This window comes from Macrosteles quadrilineatus, unplaced genomic scaffold (assembly GCF_028750875.1).
Source record: "Macrosteles quadrilineatus isolate MER2022 unplaced genomic scaffold, UCM_ALF_1.0 Scaffold_7__1_contigs__length_78375512, whole genome shotgun sequence".
Taxonomy (NCBI): domain Eukaryota; kingdom Metazoa; phylum Arthropoda; class Insecta; order Hemiptera; family Cicadellidae; genus Macrosteles; species Macrosteles quadrilineatus.
The window spans coordinates 15,103,152-15,126,173 of NW_026542600.1; the positions used below are offsets into that span (position 1 = coordinate 15,103,152).

At 34.5% G+C, this 23,022-nt stretch overlaps 1 protein-coding gene across 1 annotated transcript; it reads right to left on the reverse strand.

Moving 5' to 3' along the window:
• Positions 1-1,741: 1,741 nt before the first annotated feature.
• Positions 1,742-22,191, reverse strand: LOC128998815 (DNA-directed RNA polymerase III subunit RPC5-like). Its single transcript, XM_054425171.1, has 10 exons — positions 22,159-22,191; positions 18,309-18,410; positions 17,436-17,584; positions 16,585-16,778; positions 15,040-15,215; positions 14,060-14,219; positions 12,010-12,098; positions 3,630-3,749; positions 2,615-2,781; positions 1,742-1,916 (listed from the first exon to the last, which is right to left on the reverse strand). Exons 1-10 carry the CDS (start codon positions 22,189-22,191, stop codon positions 1,742-1,744), a joined length of 1,365 nt encoding a protein of 454 aa, XP_054281146.1.
• Between the last annotated feature and the right edge of the window lie 831 nt (positions 22,192-23,022).

Below are 23,022 nucleotides of genomic sequence, written 5' to 3' on the forward strand. Positions count from 1 at the left end.
AGTGGCCAATTCGCTCAGGACAAATATGGAAATACGAGAGGGCCCATGTGCAAATTGTACATTTCAATAGGGCTTGAAACTTGTTTGCAAAGAAAAAAATATCCTTTTCCTACAGTTACCTAACAATGTAAATGTTCTCTCACTGATTTGAGAAAGCAAAGTGGCCAATTCGCTCATCAGTGAGACAATGTTAACATCCATGTGTTCATGTTAACATTGTCTCACTCTAATTACTTTGTCTCACTCCAGATTTGCAACGTGAAGGCACGAAATAGTGACCGCGTAACATGCAGGCAACGTCGTATGCGCGCGAAATACGTTGGCAGCACTGGCTGTAAATCAGCTGGTCAGCTGTTGTACTGTTGTATTTGTCACTTCACATTAAATGTTATATTAAAAGCTCACTTCTGTGTAAAAATAGGTTATGTTTCTTCACAAATTTATTTGTTTTATGGTAACTGTAGGAAAAGTATAATGTGCAACTCGAGTTCAAAGTGCAATTGCCTCACTCGAGAAACCATAAGGATTTCTCTCGAGTGAGTCAATTGCTTACTTTTCTCACTAGTTGCACAAATAACTATTTTCATTCAAATATTAAGCTTGTTTCAGACAGTTAGTCATTTGTCATACAGTATAATGAAAACTTCTAATATATGATAAATTAAATTTGCGGGTTGTAAATCTACACCCTGAAGAGTGAAGAGTGATTTACCAACCTTAATCAGGTTACAATCGTAAATGTAAAAGTAGTCTGTCATAAATAGTCAGCTAGGTTTCCTGTTTACAATCTAACTTAATCTAACATTAAACTGCAGAATCAGCCATTAGATTAAGATTCTCACTTAAAACCATTACAAAGAAATTTTGGTAGTATCACTGGAGCAAAGTACAGAAATATATCAAACACTAAGAGGGTGAAGCCCAAACAGGAAATTACCTTTTTAATTACCATTTGTCACTCCAGGTCATAAGCTTTACAATGACACTTAAATCGTAAAAATCGTCACAGGTGAAAAAGGAAATGTTACAGAGAACACCCTTATTGTAATCAGTACATAGCTATATAGAAAGAAGATGGATTATAATGGTTTTGAGACCAATATTTAATCCATCAATGCTACACCATGTGGTTTTATTTCACAAATCATTTTTTTGTTTAAATATGATTTGGCATTGTTTATTATTTGTAAGCGAATACATAAAATATGATTATGCAGTACGTTAGAACTACAATGTTCAATTTAGACTGGACCCCATTGGATAATCAAATACCCCCGCCGCAATAAACCTGCAGACTAAGTGACCTGTCTAGATTTCAACTAATACAAGGCCTACATGGACTTTTATTGCTATTTTTCTATTGACAGTTCTCATCCATAGAGATTCTATATGTGTACTCTTCACATTTCAGAATATTAATTTTGAAATTCTTTAGTTTGTTTTAGAAAATAGTTTTATTCCCTCTGTTTTGTTATAGGCTTAAAACCTATTGTAGATTTGGATTATGCCTACTATACCTCCATAACATTTCGAGATTGAGTTTCACATATACGCTTTAGTGAAACTCAATTAAGGTAGATTTCTTTTAACAATTTCTTATAAGAATAAAAACTTATATTAACACTTTCCTAGTTATTGCCTACGGTTAAAAACATCTCAACAGAATGTCTAAAATAATGTTGCAAGGGACTACAACAATAATTATAAAATGTAACTTGAATGTTGATTTATTTGTGACAAATTATACATTTTTTACATCTTTTCTGAGTTTTGGACGAATGGTTTCTAAGTCAGATCCACTCATAGAGGACTTCCTTCTCAGAGATCTCAAGGTTTTCTCCTCTTTGAAAGTCTCCATGAGTTGTTTGTACTTGGTCGCCCAGGCTCTTTTTTGCTGACTAACCACCTCTGGGTTCCTGAGTAGAATTGTAAAACGTAAGTTGTAAAATTTAAAAGTAAACATTCAATAGAACATAAATGCTATTGTTTATTGAACATTAGTACATTTTCAAAATGCAAACAAAGAATAGAATTGATAAGTAGTAGATTTAAAAATCCTTGCAAAATCATGTTTTTATAATCGATTTTGTATTGATTTGGAACTCTTAACTAGATAGTAATTAATTGTTGAATTCAGAGATGTGCATGCGTGAGAAGTTTTATCAATACTCAATCTTATCCTACTCAACAAAGCTATTGTGCATATTATAATGTATGTGTCACATTTCCATTCAATAAGATGACTTGTTACAATTAATTCTTCTTTGAAAAATCGCACCCAGGATCACAGCAGTGCCGTGGAACTATCAACTATCATAGTCTCAAGCCTCGGGAATGAATAATTGCACAATATTTTGAGACATCTTTTGTGTCTCTACTCTCTATTTATACAATAAAGGTATTGCAAATAAAAGCTCAGATCAGCCTGATTTCATGCATGGTGCTCAACAACTCCAGGTTATAGACTAGGCTTGGCTTGGTTTGAAAATAAAAAAACACAGTGCTAGTTCTATGACAGAATAATAGTTCTGGTCTTCTTGGTCCTGGCAAAATTTGTCTTACTTAATTAACTATTAACAAAAATATCATAGCCTACTCGAGTTCTCTCTATTACCTCTCTATGAAGTCATTGTCGGGAGGCAATGCCAGCTCCCAACCTTTCTTTGGCTTCGACTTCTTTGCCACTTGAGAAAACATCCCCTCGATTTCCTCGGGAGGCAGTGCCACCATTTCAGCGACCTGCCTCCGTTGAAGAATTTTCCCCTCGGAAAATTCGTAGAGCTGTAGGAAAAGGTTCAAATGAAATCTACTGAGCTCTCAAAGGTAGTTTAGTAAAAAAAAATAAAACAATAAATTTAATCAACACCTAAGTTGAACTTATGATTTTGTTACGTAGTTCACTTGGCTCAGTAACTCAGTCAGTATTGAATCAAATCTCTATCAAATCAATCATTCAATTATTAAATGAGTTACAATAGATTTTGTTTTATTATAAGAAGAAAAGTCTGTTTTGATATCTTTAAAGAACATAATAGATACTTGACTTAAATCCTACCTGTTACTGATTGATTATTGATTGATAAAACTTCACATGGAACATAAGGAGAAACATGTAAATCCTGTCAAGTTTTTGCATTTCAAAACTTGGGTGAAATACTGCAGGGCAAGATTTTGGGGTTCTTTTACCAGAAATATTGTGATGAGTGTGATTTAAAATACACCTCATAATACACATAGCTGCCGTTAAAGTACCAATAACTTATATTTCCCTATCTGCAGCCACCAATTTGTTTCCAGAAAACATCAATGAACGGGTTAAGAGCAACCACAATCTTCAAAGTATGACTTTGCCAAGGAACCTACCACTTTTGTTAAAAACCTGAGAGATTTTCCAAGCCAAGGACACTTGGTGCAAACCAGCAAAGCTTCTTCTTTTAGGTTTCTCATTCCATGGCATGGGATAAAGAATAATTAAATATCGCATCTGAATACATACAATACCTTCTTATAGCTTTTCTAACCTGTATTAAGAAAAAAAGATGAAAACTAAGAATTAAACCAACATACAATTAGAAAATATGACAGCTACAATATGAACCATGTAATCCTTAATAGAACTTATTACTCACAATGTAATCTCGAGCACGACACATGAGTTCTGCCGACACCCCGTTGTTAGGACTCAATGTGCCTTTACCATAGAGGCACTTGCTGTTGATCACCCAGTTGCCTTGTACTAAAACTGCCACCTTTACAAAAATGTAATACCCATTTTTAACTGTTGGCGAGTTGAAAAAAGAAAATTAATAAGTTGGTGAGTGTGGTTGTAATCAGTAGCTTAAAGGATTATATAGAAATCTATTTTATAACTGCTCAAAACCTAAGCTGTTGAAATATATTTCACATGTATTTGAACACAGAGAGAGCTAATAAGACTATAATATGCAATAAACGTATGTATTATACTGTAAGGTAGTATAGAGAAAAGACGACCGATTTTTGATAGTTCTAAACTGAACCCAGTTGTAGGCCTACTTCCTTCAATTACCAATCTGTCAAATATTATTTTTTTCATTTCAGTTTTATTAACTTGAACTAGCTAATTTTTTTCTCTAAAGACCAGTTGTGATTTAGATTTACATTGAACTTAGAATTATTAACATTGCTCTTTGGTGTTTTTTTGGGACTGATGTAATAACATCTGTAGTGTGCCAGAAATTCTCAATATTTATTTTTCTGTCGGGAAATGTCTTGTTAAAAAAGGGCTGTATCAAAGGTGAGGAGTCTCCACCAATCTTTAGCATAGTATGGGTCACCAGGATTTTAAAATTGTAGTTTTGCTCAAGTTGAAAAACTGGGAGCTACAGCAATGAAAACCAAAAACGATGACGTTACAGGAAATCAAGTGGAAGTTTATTTTGTCTATTCTAGGTTTTAAGGCGTATTGGAAATCATGTTGGATAATTAAAATAATTTTGCTCTATGATTTTTAGTTGTTTTTACTTTATTATAAATGTTTCAGTGGATTAAATTTAAAAAATTTGAAAAAATATAATTTGGTGATTGTATTAGCATGCGATTGTGGTAAACTTCTGATAATCCCTTGTGGCCATTTTGACTTCATTATCGTCTCCCGTTGCCGTCTCGTCTATCGCATTATATAGAGATTGTAATGGTCTCCCACGATTGTGGCAATGTGTTAATTATTTTCAGCGGTAGTGTAGAGATCATCGTCGCCTCTTTCAATCGCACAAAAAAATTTGGAATATTTTGTGCGGTCATGTAGACATAATCATCGTCTTTCATGTTCGTGGCAATATATGAACATATCTTGCGGTCGTGAGAAGATTAATCAGTCTATATGACAAGTTAAGAAATTTATAAATTTAGCTAATTAAATTTAAATTTCTACCACATACTATTTCATGTTTCTTGTTTTATAAATAATTATTGTATTCCTAGCGTATCCTATCATTTAAATTAACTTTGAAGTTTGTGAAATGAACCTATTTTTGTTACATCTTTAAGAGTAGACTTTATCTTAATTAAAGTATTTTTTTCTGTGGTATATTTGGCTAGACAACCAATAGAATTTAATTAGGGCATATTTTCATTGCAATACTTTGGAGTACTAAAAGAGTACAGGCCAGGCCTTTTAGACCCATCAGGGGTGCCCAGAGGGGGGGGGGGGGTACTGTCGCGCAATTGCGCCACAGGAATTTTTTTTTTGGGGGGGGGGGGGGCTTTTTTGGGGGATATTTTTTTGCTAGCTGTCATAATGTATGTATATTTTTTTATAAGCAGCCCGAAAAAGTGTTTCTAAGTAGTTCACTATCAACACCAACAACATTTTACCATTCATAATTAATATTGCTTCTAAGAATGGTAAAAACGCACCCTGTCAGACAACCCTTAACCCTCTAGGTGCCGCATTGAACACCTGTAAATGTCATTCAATTTTCGAGACTTTTGAGGATTTTAATTAAAAAATTTATAAAAAATCTAAATGATGACATAGATATATAACATTGTATATTTTTTTAAAGCAAATAAAATGGTCTATCTAAAAATGTATGATATTTGTGTCTTACCTTGTATAAAAGCAATTTGTTGTTGGTTCAAATCCAGATGTTCCAAATAAGTTTTAAATTTTTTACATAACCTCAATTGTAAAAAAATAAAAATCGCTATATTTACAAAAACTGAGGTATACATTTTGTTCTGAATGTAATAAGGAAAAAGAAAATAGATAGTTTAACCTTTTTTTCTTTATAATAACTCTAAAAATCACGACACACAACTACACAACTAACAGTACAACGTAAACACTCGTTCCCTAGCAACATAAACAAACAATGACATATGGGAAAACTATCACAGAAGAAAAATAGTTCGGGAAACGGCCGTCTTTTATGCTCAACATGAAGCCCAGAATCTCCTGAACAGGATATTATGCCCGATGACCGGGTTTTTTCGATCTTGTGGAATTATATCAACTGAAACCGTAGGCCTGTCAAGTCGACGTAATTACGGCGATTGACACTTGCGGCAAAAAATAGTCGCCGTAATTACGTTGATTGACACCTAGAGGGTTAATATGTACCCTCTACCTAGAGGGTTAACCTAGAGCCTATTAACCTATTAACCTAGAGGGTTAACCTAGAGCCTATTATTAACCTAGAGGGTTAATATGTATGTTAATATGTGTATGTTAATGACGGGGTCCGCGGAATTGGCTAACTCTGGAACTCGCTAACCCCATGTTAAACGCCCTATCTTCAAATTTGGTCGATGAGAGGAACTCACTAACTTGTTCAGTTTCGGAATTGGCTAACTCCGGAACCCGCTAACCCGCTCTAGAGCTGGGTTAGCGAATTCCGTCCTCGTACGGAAGTCGCTAACTCGGTCCCTCGGCGGAACTCGCTAACTCCCAATCAGAAGCCTCGCGGGCCGTCCAATGGGAGCCAAGCACGAAGATTTTTAGCCAGTGTTGCCGAAAGTGTAGTACCTATATCGTATCGGTACCATAATGTCGTATCCTTATTTTATTTTATTTTATATACCAACGGAACATCTCCAATTTTATAGTCTAGACATAACAATATTTCTCTTAGGTGACTGTAGAATTTAAATACATTTTTGTAAACATTTCAACCCAGCAATAAATAAGTGCATATGTAACAACAACAATAAATCCTATCCTACGAATAATTATAGGATTAAGAGCAACGTAGTTGATAAAATCGACAAAAATATACCTTACATTATAGTTGATAGTCGATAAACTATATTTAGAAGTATGTTTAATATTATTTTTATGATTATTAGGGTGGAAAATGTATTATAGTCTTACCATAGCCTAACCAACACAAGTAAACTTTGAAGCTCGTTTTTCGTGTCTAGTTCATGTCCGGTGACACTGATCGCTAGTGTCGACGAAATTGTGTTTCTATTATTTTATAGTTAACTTTATGATTAGTTCTTTAATGTTTGGTTATATAACTAGGGGACGTGTTATTAGTTGTGATTAGAACGATTTATTTGGTTAAACGAGGTTTTAGATGACTGAAAACAAGCAACAAATGTAAACAAAACACGACCTCTAAAGACAGTGCACCGGACAGATCTAACAATAAAACTGTCTTCAGCTGATCCATAAGGATGAGAAATGTACTAATATAAGGGGGTATGTTTTATATGTGGGTTTCTCACTTAAATAGTAGCTTATTGGGATGCAAAAAGATAATACTGTACATTTAATTTGGATCTTTTACATGTTATGAAATATCTATTTTCGTAGTCCGCCATTTGTTTCTTTTATTCAAATAAATGCCATTTTGTGAACTTCTGCAAATATAATTATTAAGTTCGTATTTTATATACTGGGCTTGTAACCTTGAATCACGAAATTGAATCATAAATCATGATAAAATGTACACGTTAAACGTCATTACAGAAATAAATTGAAATGATTGATGATTGAGAAATAATGGTAATGTTTTTTTTTTTATAGAGCTATTGAATTTAAATAAATATTGATCAATACATTATAAAGTGGTAGGCCTAATGTATTCATGGATTTCATTACAAATTTGTATATGCATAAATACAACTTGTAAATTTCTGTTATCGTAGGCTATTAGTTAGAAGTCGGGTCATCCTCTTAATTTTGTTTAATTAATATTAATTTTACGTCTTTCAGTAGGCCTACTTTTTTAAAAGTGTGGATTTTTTATAGTTCTAAATGGACCCAGACGTTCTTGTTTGTTATCATTTTTATGAATGGTGGCCATAGCTAAAATTACCTGATCTTATCCAAAAACAAAGCTATAGTCTATTGAGTAGCTCAGTACCGGGGAATAGGGAACCGAGCAATGGCTTGGTATAGTTTATTTCGATTGTGAAAGCAATATAAAGGAAACCCAACACTCAAATCAGAAAAATCCTTCAAGTCGTTGATTAAAAATCGTGAATTAAAATAAACCCGTCACGTTTTATTATATGAATATTATATCTTCTCCTATTATTTACTAGTGTGATGCTTAGGTGTACAATCTAAAAACTGTGTTAAAACATGTAACATTATTACTAAAAATTCAACACATTTTAGAATTAGGCAACTATTTACTAGTAGGCCTAACATGCTTTGGTTTAAACCATTAGGCCTACAGCTATTCTATAAGTTGATATGAAACTTGGTCTATGTCATATTTGTACACGTTGAACGATTCAACGACGAACATTTAATTTTAAGTCTATGAATTAGTTATGAAAGTTACGATGGTTGATGACTGTATTAATTAATAGTTTTGGTTTATTACGACATTACGATTAAATTTGTTTTCCGTGTTTGAGAACTTGCGTGTATTTTAGCTTAATTTCGTAGAGGTTTAATTATTTAGTACCTATTAAACTGAATTTTAAATATTTTTCATATTATATTATTTTATTTTATACTGATGGCATTTATATTTAAGATCGAAATAATAAACATTTAATTTGCCATTGTACAGTTGAATAAAAATAAAAAAACACTTTTTCATGATTTTTTTATTGTCTTTGAATTACTTTGGGCTAGCTAGTTATCTGTTAAAAGTGGAATTGATAACAAAAAACAATAACATTTACTGTATCTTCATTGACACTGACATTTTGAAATACGGCAGTGTGCGAGTATTTCGTCGAACAAGGTTGGCAACGCTCCGTGCAGTGGGCGCGGCCGGGTTAGCGACTTCCAGAGTTAGCGAATTCCGCCGCGAGACAAAATCGAGTTAGCGGGTTCCGGAGTTAGCCAATTCCTGGCTGAGACGGTTAGCCAGTTCCAGAGTTAGCCAGTTCCGACACACGACCGAGTTAGTGAGTTCCTGAGTTAGCCAATTCCTACGTCTCATGTCAAATTTTACTTTCTACATTTGTTTTGGCGGTTCTTTAACTCCACGATTGTCAGGCTTTCAAAAAGATTCACTTCTGTAGGTGTCATCAGAATACGTTACAAACATTTAACACAAAACACAAAACGATTACAGATAGGCGTGTACATTGCTATTCACGCGTGTACATTGCCGTCGGCAGGACTGGAAGTAAACTGAATCAGGTTCAGGTTATGATGGACCGACAAGGTCTCTGGATTGTCGTCTGCGTTTTTAACAGCTGATGCTGATATTTGACTATTATAGTGACTGAGAAGAGTGTTAAAAATATGATGGGACTCATAACTAATTGAGTCTTTTCATTCAAAATTTGTGTGCTGTCCCTAGTTTTATGTATTTATAAATTTCAAACTCTTTCAAAGTATTTAATAAATTGCCTTTCTGTAGTAACTTAGAATTTCGAGACCATAATTTATATCCAGCATATAAATTAGTTATTTTTGTCAATATTTTTATTGTGTATTATTAAATCATGAAAATTCAATTATGAATCCCATTACATTTGTAACACTCTCCTTCGTCACTACAATTAGTCCAATACCTATCAGCTTATTGATAACACAGACGACAATCCAGAGACTACGTCGGTCCGTCATAGCCTGATTCAGTTTACATCCAGTCCTGCCCATGGCAATGTACACGTGTGAATTAATAGGCCTATCTGGTTTGTAACATAGGCCTATACTGACGACACCTGAAGAAGTGGATCCTTTTGTAAGCCATGTAGGATATATGTAGTCGTATCATCAGACCCAATAGGAGAACATTAGGAGTGTCCAATCGAAATCGATCACCACTTACCATCTTTTTTGTATATTTACCGTCTTGTGAGTATCAGTATAAGCGTACATATATGTTTTAAGTGTTATAAGACGTTTCTTTTATTTAATTTCCGTAAATTTAATACATGTACAATGCTGATCAAGAAGATATTTGTATATCAAGGATTGACAAGAAATTGACAACTCTCCGGTCTCCACAACTGTGAAGAGGAGCGCCAATGTAAGATGTAAGGATCATCTGAAAAGATGTGTTTCTACCATTATTAGTCATAAAACGCAATTCTGGGTCTATCAAAATGAATTGTAAGATTACTTTGTCACACAAACCTTTTGTGCTAGTGGCAATTAAGGTATTGTGGACATTTTGCCCACCGATGTTTGTAGAAGGCAGCCTGGGAATGGCGAGCAACCCCTCCTAATCTGCCCTATATTGTTCATTATCCAACTAATCCATTAGTTATATACTGTATAATTTTGTATTGTTAAATGACGTTTCCTATTAAACATTTAATTTTGTTTACAACACAAACGTTTGCTACAAACCAATCATGATTTAATTTTGATTATCAGCAAGTTTTTTTTTTTTACTTCAAGTTTACTAAATACTTGAAATGCTTGTTTTAAGAGGTAAAGGGGAAATTGCCATGTAAATTGGCGGGGGAGGGTAGGTTTAAATAGACGGCAGTATAAATTGGGGGGAACTACTCCTTTGGCTTGGGGGGATTGCGCCTTTGGGTTTGGGGAGGGGATGTGCACCTCTAGACCCAATCACTGGTTAAAGGTCTGTGTCAAAGTTTGGTGTTCAGACAATGGAACAATTGTTATTAGTCCACACACCAAATTTTCTGATAGAAAAATATTTTGTTTCCATGGTATGTAGATAATTTATTATACATTAAAATGTACCATAAATAATAGATAAAAATTAAAAACTTCAAGTTTTAAAAGCTGTACTTGGCTTTGATTAAACCATGGGTCTATTATATGTAGTATACTATGAAATTTTTGGTAACAGGAATTCAATTTTCTGGGATGACCACACTTGTGACGCCTATGTTATCGTAGGACCAACCCGCGCTTCTGATAGCCTAGACATCTGTCCTCAGGAGGGCCCCACCCCCTAGAGAACTGTCTTTCTGATGATGACGATCACCTGGAGTTCACGACACCAGAGGGTACTCGTGGTAAACTACATACTTTCCCCATACTTTGCAGTCTACATTGAAAATTGTTTTCGCTACTCAGATGATATCTATCTTTTCTTGAAACTAAATTATTACAGCAGATGGACAACTACAACTTCCATAGAGTAATCTAAATTAGTCTGAAGTCTAGCTGTAACCGCAGAAGACATTCCTCAGACAATGCTCTCAATGTTTTAAAATGTTCGCTACCGTAATAGTATAAAATGTTTCATTCACATGGACCAGCGACGCAAATATACGACAGCTGGTTACCACCCATAGAATGTCGTCACATATATGCGGCTGCTAGTCACTTAAAAATAATGACGTCCCATATTTGTGTCGGTGTTCCAATGTAATCAAAACGCATCTTTGTAACATTTGAAGGACCTTAATTCTCTGCAGTGGTCTACAGGAATGTCTGTCGCACAATTGCGTCATTTGGTCTATGGATATGATGGATGATTGATGACGTCATATGATAGTTGGAAAACCCGTTCTTTACTTTGCTGCATCACTGTATGTATGTATGCTGTAAGTATGCTGAATTATCTTATGCAGCTTTTATATTTGTTCAATTATAAACTCTTCATAAAAAATCTGTTTTTTTTACTTAATTTCACTTAAAAACATAAACAAAAATGAATAGTCGCATAATTGCTGCGTTTGGGCTATTTCAAGAATAATAAAACTACTATTGTCTTTGCTATATAGATCGGGCATCGCAAATATGCAAGAGGTATTAAAAATATAAAAAAGCAAAAATATATTATTTACAAACACGATTGCAGGTAATAGGCTGCAGTAAATGTAAATAACCGCTGTTTCACAGGTTTTTGCCAGTGGTCTGCATGTACTGTTAACCAAGTGACAGCCAGTCTATGTGTAAGATTAAATTGTATACGCTCGGTAGCGAACATGTTAAAAGTTAGACTACGCAGTAAGCAATGCTTTTTGTAACTTCCTCTTAGATTTATATTACAACAAAATGGCACTAAAATCCAGTTTTCTGGCGAAATAAAAAAAATAACTTATTATACCCAGCATTCCCAGAACTCCCAGTCTATGGCCAACCTGAATGAAATGATACAGTTGACAATATGTAGAGTTTACCTCTTGTATGCTGCGTAACAGCTCCACCTCATCTGGTTCTCCTGCACCTGCCGCCAATGATGACAATTGACTGAATGTCATTATCTTCACTGTGAAAAGTGTTTAATTAGTTTTTTGTAAGGAAGTAGTTTATTGATTCCAAACTAAATTTTATGAATTTACTTTAAATGAATTAGTTGTTTCTTGCAGGGAATTTTTTGGATAAGATAACATTTTTTTATTAGTCATTTACATGACATACTGAAAAACACTATAAAAACATTTTATGGATTGTGTCATTTAGATTGGGAAGCTGCATGCACACAAGAACCTTTCCCTCTTCACTTTCGTTTTCGTTATTTTGTTCAGTCATCTCAAAAATGAATTGTTGTCGGATTAATTGATTAAATGATTAAATGATGATTAAATGATTTTATTTCCATCAAAAATTTGCAAGGTGAACACTATTAATATTGGAAATATAACTGACCACTTTAACAAGTTGTGTGGTCAGTGGAAATTAATTAAAACCACTAGCGCCTAGCGGTGTGACTCAGGGTTGTTGGGGGTTTTCCCTCATCCCTCCTACACCTTACCCTGATTGACGAAATTTTTACAAAAAACATTCTAAAAAATATTTTTGGATTAATTGAAATTCTTTCAAATTTTAAAACACTTCAAAAACATTTTAGACTTGCATTGTCCCCTTCTACAGCTTGATGAGAACTCAATCATCAACTAGAAGTATTTATAATTAGCTACAGTCTAGCCTTGATATAACGAACCTCGATATAACGAATTCCTTGATATAACGAATTTTTTTTAATCCCCTAGAACTTTCCATAAGACACAATGTATATTTTACCTCTACATAACGAACAAACCATAACAACTACCTTGATTTAACGAATTTTTTGTGATTTCGGCTAAAATAAGACACCTCAATATAACGAATTTATCATTGTCAGAACCTCTACATTGCGAATTTAACCTCTGCATAACGAATTGTCTACGTCTTTCCCTCGATATAACAAATCCCCCACCCAATTATTGTTTTGGGAAAATCTGTTTCTTTATCAAATGAAATGGAAAGGTCACGTCATCGCTTGCGCTAACATTCGTCTGCTCCGTTTTACATCTTTGTCTGCTGTCCCTGCGCGCGCTATGTTGCAACTTGCAACTGAGAACTGATTTCATTCTCTGAGGGAGGACTGATGACGTAATGTTTAGTAAGCTGTGATTAGGTGATATGGCATAACTATGGTGAATTGTACAATTTTTGGATAAAGAGAAACCTAAGAAAGAATATAAAAACAAAACCAAAGAGAAAGAATAACAACATCGTTATTTTAACATTCCTTTTACGAGTGTTTTTATTATCCTTAAGTTGGCTATGATTATACACTTTTATAATGACTTATCTAATAATTTATTGTTTTCAATACGATTTGTTTCAACTAGCAACACCAATGCTATAGTTAATGATTATTATTGTCATTCCTCTGTTGTGATAAATCAGTACTGTACTGTAAGTAGCCTACCGGCCATCGCGAGCAGTAGCTTACAAAACTTTTTACTGTTTTGTTTTGTTCTTTACATGGTTTATGACTACACAATACAGTGTTTGGCTAGGTTTTAGGAGGGTTAGAACAAGCTGTGATTTTAAACTTATAAGTTTTTAACCTGTACCAAGGTCAATGCCATTGCCATGATTGCGCAATATTCAAGATCCCTCCCCTTTATTATGCCGGATAATTTAGGTTCTACTGTACAATGTAGGCCTAAACACTGTACTGTTAAGTACTGTATTGTAGCCTATGCTACTTTAATTGTACTGTATTTTAATGAGGTCAAATCCCGACCTATATTGATCGACGCTGGTTCTGAACCTCAACTTAGCGAAATTCCTGCAAACCTAACCTCTATATAACGAACCTTGTTTTAACGAAATCCTTGATATAACGAATATTCAGTTCGGTCCCTTCAGATTCGTTATACTGAGGTTGGACTGTACTATAACTAAGACATATATAAAAACGGATTCATTTTCTCAATATTTGTGCACACTGACCTCGTTTTATAATTTCCAACACAAAATCAGACACACTCGGAAACTCCGAGGGGGGGTCCATTTGCACTGGGACAATACTGTCCATGTACTGACGGGGTGTTAAACACATAGAGTCCATTTGATCTTCTAGCTCTACAGCTGTCAATTTGGACCTCTCCACCTGAAATTATGTCAAAATAACAAGTAGAGGAATCCAGAAGATTTAAACTAAGCCAGATTAGGACTATATAGCCTGAGTTTTGTTGAAAAGCTACAGCTTACATGTGGTCAGTGAAAAAGCAGATCTGTACCTATTACATAAAATCAAACTTGTGTATTTGGACAATGAAGTAAGGTTAAATAGAAACCAAACTGCATCAAGTCAACTATAAATGCCGCTGTCTCTAACTGTAAACACAACCTTATAAACTTATCTTGTACGTTGAACCTTATTAACTCTTGTGTCTAGAAGGCCGAGCCTTATTGGATCACTGAAATTAACTATTTAATTAGTTAATTTTTAACTAATTAATTACCATTTGTTCAGCATATTTTTAAATGTAAAATTGTGCCCACAAACTTAAAGCAACTCTGGTCTGGATTGGATTAGCTGGTTTATGGAGAGTATGACTATTACTATTGACAGCTATTGGACACTGAAGTAGACATCCCATCGATATGGACCAGCTGTCACAAATATTTTACTTAAGAACATATAGTTGTGTGAGCCAGTCACAGAATGTGCTAGTGTCTAAAATGTTATATTCTACCATGTATTTTGTTGCTGACAAAGTTCATGGGTCATAGCATTTGCTACAGCTTTCAATAAGTCATTCCATCAGGTTGACTTGGTAAAAGATTTTGTATATTCGACAGAAACTAGTAATTTACTTCACAATCTGTCTGGCTTACATCAACTACGACAATTTTGATTAAAAAACTGGCAACAACTTTAACATGGGGATGGAATGTCTAGTTGTAACAATAGTCAAAACTATTACCTCGGCCATCTTACTACTGGATGGATGGTACTGTGTCTCATACCACTTCTCCTCGGCACTACGTTTAGTCAAGAAGTTGTATGATTTTTCCTTTGCTTTTTTATCGCTCTCTAGCCCAGCAAACTTAACCTGACATCTTTCTTTATTACCGGTATCTGATTCCTCTTCCGAAACATCTGTGATAGCAAAAATGTAAGATTAAATTAGTCATCTACACTGAACATGGTTCGGGACCTGTTCTATAAAAACAGTGAATTTTGTTGGGAAATCTGTTTATTTTATTTTATTGAACAGTAATAATGAGTACAAGGTTCAATATTGATTAACTATATTGCATTAGCTTATAAATATTAAGCGCTAGTACATTGCTAGTTATATTTTGCCAATATGTCTTGAGACAATAAAAAATTTTCAATTATGATTTACAATTTAAAAACTAGGTAATCTTTGTGCCCAGCAAGAAATGAAAATAAAATTCAACAACATTTTCAGGTTATTCAAATTCCAAAGTTGAAATTCCCAGTTCAAAACTTACCGTTAACGAGATAAAACTAAACATAGGCTATTAGTACCTACCTACTTGTACATTAATTTTTTTTTTTTTACTATGGTAACTTCAATTCTTGAAGAAAATTTTTCTCTCAAACCTTTTTATACATATATTATTGTGAATATATTCGATGATGATAAGATCTAGGAATTTTAAATCTTGTCTTGAATCCTAATCCAAATAAAAATCTTGGATCAAGGTGAAATTGAAAAAATATATATATAAGTTCACTATGAAATCATATTACTTATTTACTTACTTACTAACTATTACTGTATTTACTTTATTTTGATTCTGTTTCAAAATTTGTTTTTGGTTTTCAAATAGTTTATATTAGAATTGCAGCAACGTAGGAACCATTTCTTGTGATCTCGTTGATACCGCAGTCAAAATTTTATTTTTTAACACAACAATCTTAAAAGATGACTTACATAAAACTGTCAACGAATGGGCTTGATAAGCTATTGGCAATTATTCCAAAATTCCTGAGCCCATACAAATTTACAGATATCATTCCTATCATCAAAATTCACATACAATTCCCTGTTTCCTGGACACTCTGCTAATACAAAAACGTCATTCATCATTTCATCATTAAATAGTAAATTTTGAAGACTTGTTCTTACAAATTGACTTTGGTTGACAACTTTAGGACTAAAAAGAGTTTAAAGTTTGACAATGACTTTGAGAACATAACATAACCATTATCTGGTTGTAGAATTTGTAGCAATATCGTAATTGGAAACAAAGGTAGGCTATCTATAATCATTCAATAAGTCAAACCAGTTCAGTCGCAATAAAAAGAAATTTAGTAAAATATTTTTCTTGGATAACTTACCATTTCTTAATACTTATTGATCCTTATATAAAAATAGGTTACCATATATAGTAAGATTAACATAAATCATGACAGTTAGTTTGATAACTAGATATATGTATTAAAACCAACCTTTGCCATCCAAATCTAACCTCTCCCGATACAAATACACTCTTACCTTCTCCCATGTCCTTAGCCTCTTCCTTGGCTCTTTTATATGTGACATCGAGATGTGGTAAGATTGGGTTTACACTCAATACTCCTTGGATAGGAGAAATGATCATTTTACCATCACAGACGGTAGCCACGGCAACAGTGCCTTCGTCTGTGATCACTCGAGTGGACTGGAGCGTCTGTTTGTCCATCGCATTACTAAAACAAATCAGGTTTTACTGTCATCACCTTCTGAGAAGTTAAACTAAAAGTATGACTGTGGTTTAAGTTTATAAGAAAACTGTACAACTAGCTCCTAATTGACCCTACCTCCAAAAATGCTGAAATAATTTGGAGAATAGTTAATACTTTGTTGGAGATCTTTTGATTTCCATTTAATATACTTATTTAATTTATTGTGTGGTTAAGGTTTATGTTCTTAGTTGTTCTTTATCCAAATAGTGATTAATGTATCACACAATTTTTTTGTGCCTGCTTCCTACAGAGACTATTTATTTTTATATTTTATACAATGTAGCACTACTGGTGTTTTTATATTTTATTATATGTAATCAAGGTGGTTATATTAAATATCACTTAATCCATTTCCTGACTTCTAACCCACTAATAATAATAATATGAAATATTTAGCACATATAATATGGTCATCATAAATATCATAATGTGTTAACATTTAACAAGATAATAATAGACACAAACATAAGCAGGATAACAGATATGTATATAAATAGCAAGATTGAAATGTTAAATCATAAAATAAATATCTTATGAAAATCACAGAGCTTTGAAAGTAGTTCTGTAGATGATTTATAAAATATGTTACTCGGAATGAATTCTAAAACATTTTTATTGTACCTTTGGAAATATTTCTCACTGGGCTTCTGGTTCTTTCTGTCGTCAACGTCGATTGCAATCTGCTTTCCGTGGCTTATGTCGTAGTTACGAGAGTTTGTGTCAATCGCCTTCTCCATCACAAGCTCTTGGTTGTTTGGTTTGAAGGAGCACTGTCAAACAAAATAACCAACCTAATTTAAATTTAGACCTACATATTACAAAAATATAATTGATAGGTTTTGCATGTCAAATTTATTTTCAGTTTTGCCACATCTAATTGAGCTGTAAAGCCAATTTCTTTACAGTAGAAGACCCCTCTACATTCTTAATTCACTTAACAAACATTTTTCATACGGACCAGCAATCAAAATTTTAAATGTCTATAATAAATGTAAATTACAAACTCGTGATATTAAACATCTGTTGACCAACATTGTTGCGTCACGTGAGGGACTGGGTTCGAGGAATGTCACAGCAATGCGATTGTGGTAACGTGCCAGCCACTTGTCATTTAAAAACTACAAAATGTCCAAGGCCTTTCCTCAAGGCTCTTAGTTCAATTTTGGTAAAATTTCAATTTGGCTGTAAAATAGTCTACGTATTTGAACAAACCTATTTATCCCATTTCACATCAATGTACATACATATTAAGTGTAGGACTATTATATATTCAATTGTATCCATCCAAATGTTCTTTTTTATACTGTATTATAGTAATTTGCTATAATACTGTTGATGGTTAAAGCACATGTTACCATTGCTATGTTTACATTTGAGTATAACTATTATTGTAAATTATTATAGCTACTTGGCAATCCATATGACCAATGTATTTCCAAAACCAAATTATTCTGTTTTGCATCCTCACAGTTAGAATAGAGGTTTGCTACATACCTTAATAATGTTGTCATTCTCTTGAGAACGTCCTGCAGGTGTTGTAGGATATTGGAGTACAAACAGCTGATTTTCCAAGGCATGTGACAAGAACACTGGCATCTGCGAAACAAAATATATAAGTCTAATACTAGAGGGCAAATATTGTGAAGAGGGCATGTTTGGTAATGTTTTTGTGAGTAGGCTGAAAGCTTTGTTAAACATGTTACATATATAATGTATTATCCACCAATGATCACATATACTATACATAATGCATTATATATGTAACAAAACAATAGCTTGTTGTGCTGATATACAGGAGGCTGTTGCTTTCAGTAGGTCAGTGCACTTGATCAGAGGGTCAGTTTTGTGTTTAGCGCGGTGTACTGTAGGACAGGGTTCTGCTGGGAGAGCTGGAGCCCAAGGCCCCTTGCTGGGGATGAGCTAAAGTCAGGGGCGGCTCTAGAGGGTAGGCCCGAGCCTATAGGCCTATCTTTCTCCACTCAAGATGACAAAAATATTGATTTTTCATTGAACTCAATTTTTTTCTAAAACCCGTAACTGACACTGAAATAGTTTCAATTATCAAATATTCTAAATACAAAAAAATCATTAGGTTATGATTAACAGTCACTGCAGCAATCTAGTCTCATTGAAGCCATTATAGATTTTGTTGATAAAGGCTTAAATACTGCTGGAACGTTTATGGACATGTCACAGGCCTTGCCAAACAAGCTTAAGAAAATGGCCATTAAGGGTGTTGCACATAAATGGTTCACTTCATATTTGGAGGATCGCTATCAATTTGTAGAACTCTCTTATTTATCAAAAAACAATTGAAACAGAAGACAAAATCAGATTTACTACAAATGCATCTAGGGGTTCCTCAGGATTCTATTTTGGGCCCTATTTTATTTATATGCTACATTAAAAACCTCCCAAATGCATTTACTGAGTCAGCCAGTAAATTAAGTAGGCCTATATATGCTGATGATATCAGTATTAAAACTTTGTGTAGTTCAATTACTGATATTAAAAATTCTACTGAATTGGAGCTCAAAAATATTGAACAATTCTTAACAAACAACAATTTAACACTAAATACAAACAACACAAATTTTGTTCTCTTTCATACAAATAAGATCAAAAAAGATCAAACCCCTAAAAATACTCTAATTAATAACCCGATCAATCAAGTGAAATCAACCAAATTTTTAGGCTTGATCATTGATGAACATCTAAATTGGAATGAACATATTAAGTATTTGGTTGTAGTCAAATTAATTCAGGCTTGTTTGTTGTAAGATCAATTGCTTATCTCAATTAGATTTTTCTACGTAGGGAATCAATTGAACTTTATAATAGTAGTGTTATTTGGCGTCTGGATTAATCTTGGAGTTTGTAAATCAAGTTTACTTTCATAAAATTGTTTTTTAAACTTTTATTTTTATAATCTTTATAATTTTAGTTTTTTTTTTTTTAGTTTTACACTTTGACTATCCAACTACCACTTTTCTGTAGACAATTTTACTGTGAACAAAATGGTGAAAGAATTTATTACCTAAGGTTTTCTTTCTATAGCAATTAGAGTAAATGTCTACAAATCTGGTAAAATTAATTGCCGACAGAGGGTGCTGCAGGCAGCGCATTAATTCCTTCCCCAAGGGGTTAAAATTGATATACCGTACCACTTCGCTTATAGAATGTCATATTGACCAAGATATCTTTTAGGATATCTTTAATCGTTTAGGTTCTTTTAGGTTTTAGGTTTATTTTTTAGGTTTGAGTTTAGAGAGGACATCATGAGATGAGACACAGGAGACAGTGAGGCACGGGACGCCAGGCAGGATCGGTGAGTGGAGCGCACGCCGACATAGGTCGTCGTTGCTGCCCAGCTGACAAGGCTGGGCTTCAAAAAAAATTTTAGAATAGGCCTTTTACATTTTTTTGCAGCTATAGAGGTGAATACAAATAGGCCTACGGTCAAATGGTATAGGCCTATACAATTTAAATTGATTGATTGGAATTAGATTTATAAATACAACACAACAATTTTTAATTGATGGAAATTTGTCAATTATTAATTTCAACCAAATTATATTTTAAAAATTAGCATTTAAGACCACCTTAGCCGCAAGCAGCAAAAAACATTGGCAATATTGTTGCTATGAGAGGACCCCATGGCCCTGGTTTTTTTCCGGTGGGGGGCCTCAAATCACCATCTAGCCGAGGGCCTCCAATGGAGCCATACCGGGCCTGTGGTCGGAGGCATTTAAAAGAAAAAAACAACAAATAAACAAATTATAGCTACACAAAACAACGATAAATGCACAAATTTAAGTTACAATCATGCTAACACGATACGTCATAGCTACACAAAACAACAATAAATACATCCGTCTTGGGGGCTATGTTTACACAAACTTAAATAGTAATTAAATGTACTCAATACTTATGTTTCATTGAATTGAAAAATAAATAACAGCAATAAAATTATACAGCTGATCAAAATGTAAACAATTATGTTCTTCATAAGGATAATATATGGGAACTTTCAAAGCCACTGGGGCAGAGCCCAAGGGACTTTTAAAAAAATGTAAGGCCAGTTTGCAAATCTATGTGACACACTCTTTCCAATGAGATGTCAATGGATAAAATCCGTTAAGAAATGGCGGAGGAGTCCAACCGACAAAGTTTCATATAGCGTATTAATTATATAGATGACTCACATTATTAAATGTTAAATTTACTACCGTAAATTAGTTTGTTATCACGAATAGGTCTAACAAAATTAAAAATAACAACATATTAATTACATTAATGTGAATTACTTATTCAATACAATTATTGAATGATTGCTAATCAATTTCAATAAGAATTAACTCCAATCTCTTGGTCCCATTCGTCTCACGGGCCTCTCTTCTCGCCGATTCCCGCTTTACGCCCCCTCCCCCCTACATTGGGGGCCCGGGCCTTTCTGTTACGCCACTCGTTGTGACGGATCATCCACATCCACTTCTAAGAATTAACAAATTCAGACTGTAATCCCTGCTCCCTGGGTTGATTATGTATAAAAAATCTGTCTCAAATTTTGTCGTTGATTTATTCAATTTATTTATTATTAGGTCTTTTTCTGATTTTTAATTACTCTGATTACCATACTAATCTGATTTATTCTGAAATAAACCTAATGTTTTGGTCATAGCCTACTTTTGTTTTGTAAGTCAGTTATGCTTGCGGGTCTAAATGAATTTCGGTACAAATTAATTGGTTCACCACAAATCTTAGTAAATAACTTATATCCCTAATTTAAAACTATTAAGTCGATTTGAAATTTACGTAACCTTACGTACATCCTTGGATGGTATGTAAACAAAAACCTACGTAAGAATCGAAGTATAAACGCCCCTCTTTTCAATGATGATCAAACTTACAAAACCCAAACAAAATTTTCATACTATACTAGGGTAGGCCTACTTAAGATAGGCCAGTTAGCCTTAGTAGACTAATTAGAAATCATAAACCATGACCCCTACCTAACTTACCCAAGTGCAAAAAATGAATAAGTTAGGCCCTGCCTAACTTAACTTAGCCTAGACCTTAGATACCTAAATTTAGAGAGGCTAGCCTCTAAATCTCTTTACTACAAGGTGGGCCTAGGCCTGTGCTATTACATTTATTTAAGGTCTATGTTTAAAACAAGGTACTGTAGGCCTATACTCCGCGCCAAAGATGGTGGCGGCTGAGGGATTAGGACGGCCAGGTAGGACTATAGGTTGGACCTGCTCACCGACCTGGCCGTCCTAATCCCTCAGCCGCCACCAGCTTTGGCGCGGAGTATAGGCATTATTGTAACTTAATAGTTTACCTCGCTAACAACAGGGTCTTCTTCGTCACTCATTTTGTCCACTCCACAAAAACTTTGCGTCTTCTATATCACGAGGTCTAGATTTCTAATCTGAGTAATCTGACCAAGACACGAGGTGAGGACGAGACGACGAGACACGAGACCCGATGCGATTGAATCCATCTATCGAATCGAGACTCGCTCGAGAGCCTAGATCTCACACGATCTATCGATACTACGATTGGATTCGAGTAAAAAACGGTACAGTGTCTTACCATAGATTAAAAGAAGTGAACATACTCCTTTTATCTATGGTCATACCTTATAATGGCATAGCTTATAATTGCGAATTTGTTCAATAGCTTACAATCGTAGAAATGTGGCATAGCCAGTGCCGGATTTACCACTAGGCCGATTAGGCCGCGGCCTAGGGCCCCAAGCAAGAGGGGGCCGCAGAGGATTGGGAAAAACATTTTTTTAGATAAAATTTTTAAAAAATAATTTATTTTAAACCACCAGTTTGCCGCGATCAAAGGTGACCATAATGATGTCTCCATGGACCGTGGGAGATGTTCACGATTTTGCCGCGGCCTCGGGCGCCTGTGATGATGTCCCGTGATTGCGGCCCGCGGGAGACGTTCATGATTTAGCCGCGGCCGCGGGTGACGTTCACGAATTAGATGCTGTATCGAGTTTTTAATGATGATGTCCCCGTGATTGCGGCCCGTGTGCGGGAGATTTTCACGATATCGCCGCGGTCACAAGTGTCGATGATGATGTCCCCGTCATTGCGGTCCGCGGCAGATGTTCATGATTTCACCACGGCCGCGAGTGTTGACGACGCATCCCCGTGATTGCGGCCCACGGGAGATGTTAACGATTTCG